Source organism: Lactuca serriola, chromosome 3 (assembly GCF_051521515.1).
Source record: "Lactuca serriola cultivar US96UC23 chromosome 3, Lser_US96UC23_V15, whole genome shotgun sequence".
Classification (NCBI taxonomy): domain Eukaryota; kingdom Viridiplantae; phylum Streptophyta; class Magnoliopsida; order Asterales; family Asteraceae; genus Lactuca; species Lactuca serriola.
In genome coordinates, this window is record NC_136410.1 from 157207210 (window position 1) to 157210576 (window position 3367).

At 37.7% G+C, this 3367-nt stretch overlaps 1 protein-coding gene across 1 annotated transcript; it reads left to right on the plus strand.

Moving 5' to 3' along the window:
• Window positions 1-203: 203 nt before the first annotated feature.
• On the plus strand, window positions 204-533 carry LOC145095817 (putative mitochondrial protein AtMg00820). Its single transcript, XM_079033637.1, has one exon. It carries the CDS (start codon window positions 204-206, stop codon window positions 531-533), a length of 330 nt encoding a protein of 109 aa, XP_078889763.1.
• The last annotated feature ends 2834 nt before the right edge of the window (window positions 534-3367 follow it).

Here is a 3367-nt window from a genome sequence, read left to right on the forward strand (position 1 = left end):
CAACCGCTGACCATTTAGAACCCCATTTTCATGTATGGAAGAAGGACCACCCACCGAGTCAAATCATTGGAAATCCATCTGCAGGTATTCTAACTCGTTCCTCAAAATATTTAACTGATCACTGTCACTATGCAACGTTTTCGTCCTCTATCGTGCCCAGAACCATCAAAGAAGCCTTAATGAAGCCCGAGCGGATATCCGCAATGCAAGAGGAACTGGCAGAATATGAAAGAAACATAGTGTGGCAAATCATTCCGAAACCAAAAGGTCACATTATTGTTGGAACAAGATGGGCGTACAAGAATAAATTAGATAAATCCGGTGCTGTCGTTAGAAATAAAGGGATACTAGTTGCTAAGTGGTATAGTCAACTTGAAGGTGTTGATTATGATGAAACATACGCCCCCACAGCTAGGATGGAGGCCATATGCATTTTCATATCGTATGATGCTCACAAGAACATCAAATTACATCAAATGGATGTAAAGAGTGCCTTCCTTAATAGTGAATTGAAAGAGGAGGGTTATCTTTAACAACCTCCGGGCTTCGAAAGTCATGAATTCCTAGATTACTGTTACAAGCATAAGATAGCGGTTTATGGTCAAAAGAAAGCACCAAGAGCGTGGTATGAGACCCTTTCAAAATTCTTGTCTCATCTAGTTACAAAAGCAGAGTGATTGACCCCACTTTATTTAGAAAGGAAAACGGTAATCACCTTATGCGTGTACAAATATATGTGGATGATATCATCTTCCAATCAACTGATCAAGGGTTAGTGGATGAATTTGAAAACCTCATGACCAACAAATTCCAAATGAGCATGAACAGAGAGATTAATTTCTTTCTAGGACTTCAAGTGAAACAGGTCCCTCAAGGGATATTCATCCATCAAGAGAAATACACCTCTAAACTGCTGAAGAAATACTCAATGGACAACTGTTCCTCTGCCAAGGTACCAATGGCCTTCAGAGATAAGACTTATGCTGATCCTTCTAGTGAATCAGTAGACCAAAAAACTTATAGAGGAGTAATTGGCTCTTTGGTGTACATTACCGCAAGCCGACCAGATATTGTCTTCGCAACAGGCTTATGTGCAAGATACCAGGCAGCTTCGAAAGTATCACATATGACCTTAGTTAAGCAAATTCTCAGATACTTAAAGGGAAGCAAAGCTCTAGGCCTATGGTATCCTGTAGGGAACAATCTCAGTCTTCAAGCATTCATAGATGCGGATCATGTCGGATGCAGATTAGACAGAAAAAGCATTTCCGGTGGATGTCAACTTCTCGGTGGAAGACTCGTCAGCTAGTCATCAAGGAAACAAAATTATGTCTCATTGTCTACCGCAAAAGCTGAATATGTGGTCGCAGCCAGATGTTGTTCACAAGTGTTATGGATGAAGACTCAACTTATGAACTACGGATATAGGATGTTGCGGATACCAATTTATAGTGACCCTGAGAGTGCTATAGCTATTTCCCACAATCCTATTCATCACTCTATGACAAAGCATACTGAACTACAGTATCACCTCATCAAAGATCACATCTTGAAAGGTAACATTGAACTAATTTTTCCTAACACTCATGAAGAGATTGCTGATGTATTCAAAAAAGCGCTTGACTCTACAAAACTCAATAGTTTCTTACAAATGTTAGGTATGATGAATCCGGACCCATAATTCTTTTTGAATTGATAGGTACCACAGACTACTTCTGGTGTTTGTTGCGGTCCAAGGTAAATATATCTATCATACATGGTTTCAGTGTAACTTGTGTATCGCAACCATATACCTATATTTCAAGGGTCCTTCTTGTTTGTTCTTTCTGACTTTGTTCAAGTGTTTCTCCTACTTTCTTCTACTATAGTCTTCTAATCATCCACCACAACGACGAATCTATCCGCAATGATGATCCATTCCGCAATAGTCATTCAATCCTCAGTTGTATTGAATGAATCTTCAACTACTTCATAAATTCCAAAGAACTTTGTGTGCTATTTAATGATCCTTCATTTAATAAAAAACATTCTTAAATAACATTCGTTGTATTGCACATCACCGTGTCAATTTTTCTTTTTCAAAAAACCATTTGTCAGACCCAATTTGGGTTTGATACCAAATAAAATCGTTTCCCAATAAAAGAAATATTTAGAAATCGTTTTCCTTAACTGTCTAATCCCCCTACCCAAAGATGTCCAATCTGTTACAATTTCCACCTTTATTCAATGGATTTTCTCCCCTCACCAGACGATCTTCAGACCTGTGATATTGGACCTGACACTTCGTTAAATGCTAAATTTTTGGAAAATCAAAACATTAAAGATTTATTTTTCTTTAATCTTATTTGTGGCTATTCTTAATTTTTAAATACAAAAACTCAAGGGTTTTTATCTTTAACTACCTCATATTGGGTTAAAACAATAAACTTTTGAGATCCGCTACTATATAAACCTTTTTTCACTCCCCAAGAAAGCTTTATGCTTTCTGAACTCTCTTTGGCAATCTTCATCTTCCTCACCCTCTTGCACTCAAAACTTTTCTGCAAGTTCTTCAATTTTTTTTTCTCAAAATGGTGAAATTAAGCATCTCAAAGAAGCAAACCAAGGTTTCTAGTTCCGCACAACCCGATGGTTCAGACTCTGCTACTCTAAACCAATCTCCATCCATTGCATCAAGAAATTTCAGGGCCATCTTCGAAAATCACTCATCCTATAATAAGTTTGTTCGTCTCATGATCAAGTTCATCAAAATCACCCTTTGTCTGGACCCTTTGACTCTTTCACCGATGTAGTACCAATTTCGACCCTATTCAAGTGTGCTTTCTCTGCCTTTCGCCCCCTCAACAACCTGCAAGATGTTCATCTGAACTTGGTAGATGATTCTTTGGTCATGTTGACCAAAGACAAATTTCTGAATGCAATCAATCTATTGGTCCATCCCTCTACAATTGTCACACCCCCAAACCAAGGATGGCGGAAACGTCCGGGGGTGGAGGACTTCATGTAGAGTATCACAACAACGAGTATAATAGTGCTCAAAGTAAATACAACCATGATAAATATAATTGAAAAAAAAGTTACACCAAAGTATATGTTTACATGATTCAAATCAATTACATTATGATACAAAATGAACTGTTTGACGATTTAACGTCCCATCCTCAAAACGTGGTTGATTTCCTGTTTCACTGAATTCCTGAGAATACAAGTAGTTTTGAAAAATGTCAACACAAAGGTTGGTGAGTTCATAAGCTTTTGACGGTAAGAGTTTGAAAATCGATCTTTGTAAAGAGATGTATGTTACCAAGAAAAATCCAATATTTTCCTTACATAAGTTATGTGGTCCTAATACCAGGACCAAAATCGA

What these genes read in the sequence shown, in the direction of transcription:
- LOC145095817 (XM_079033637.1), top strand. Translation starts at nt 204, where the DNA reads ATGCAAGAGGAACTGGCAGAATATGAAAGAAACATAGTGTGGCAAATC.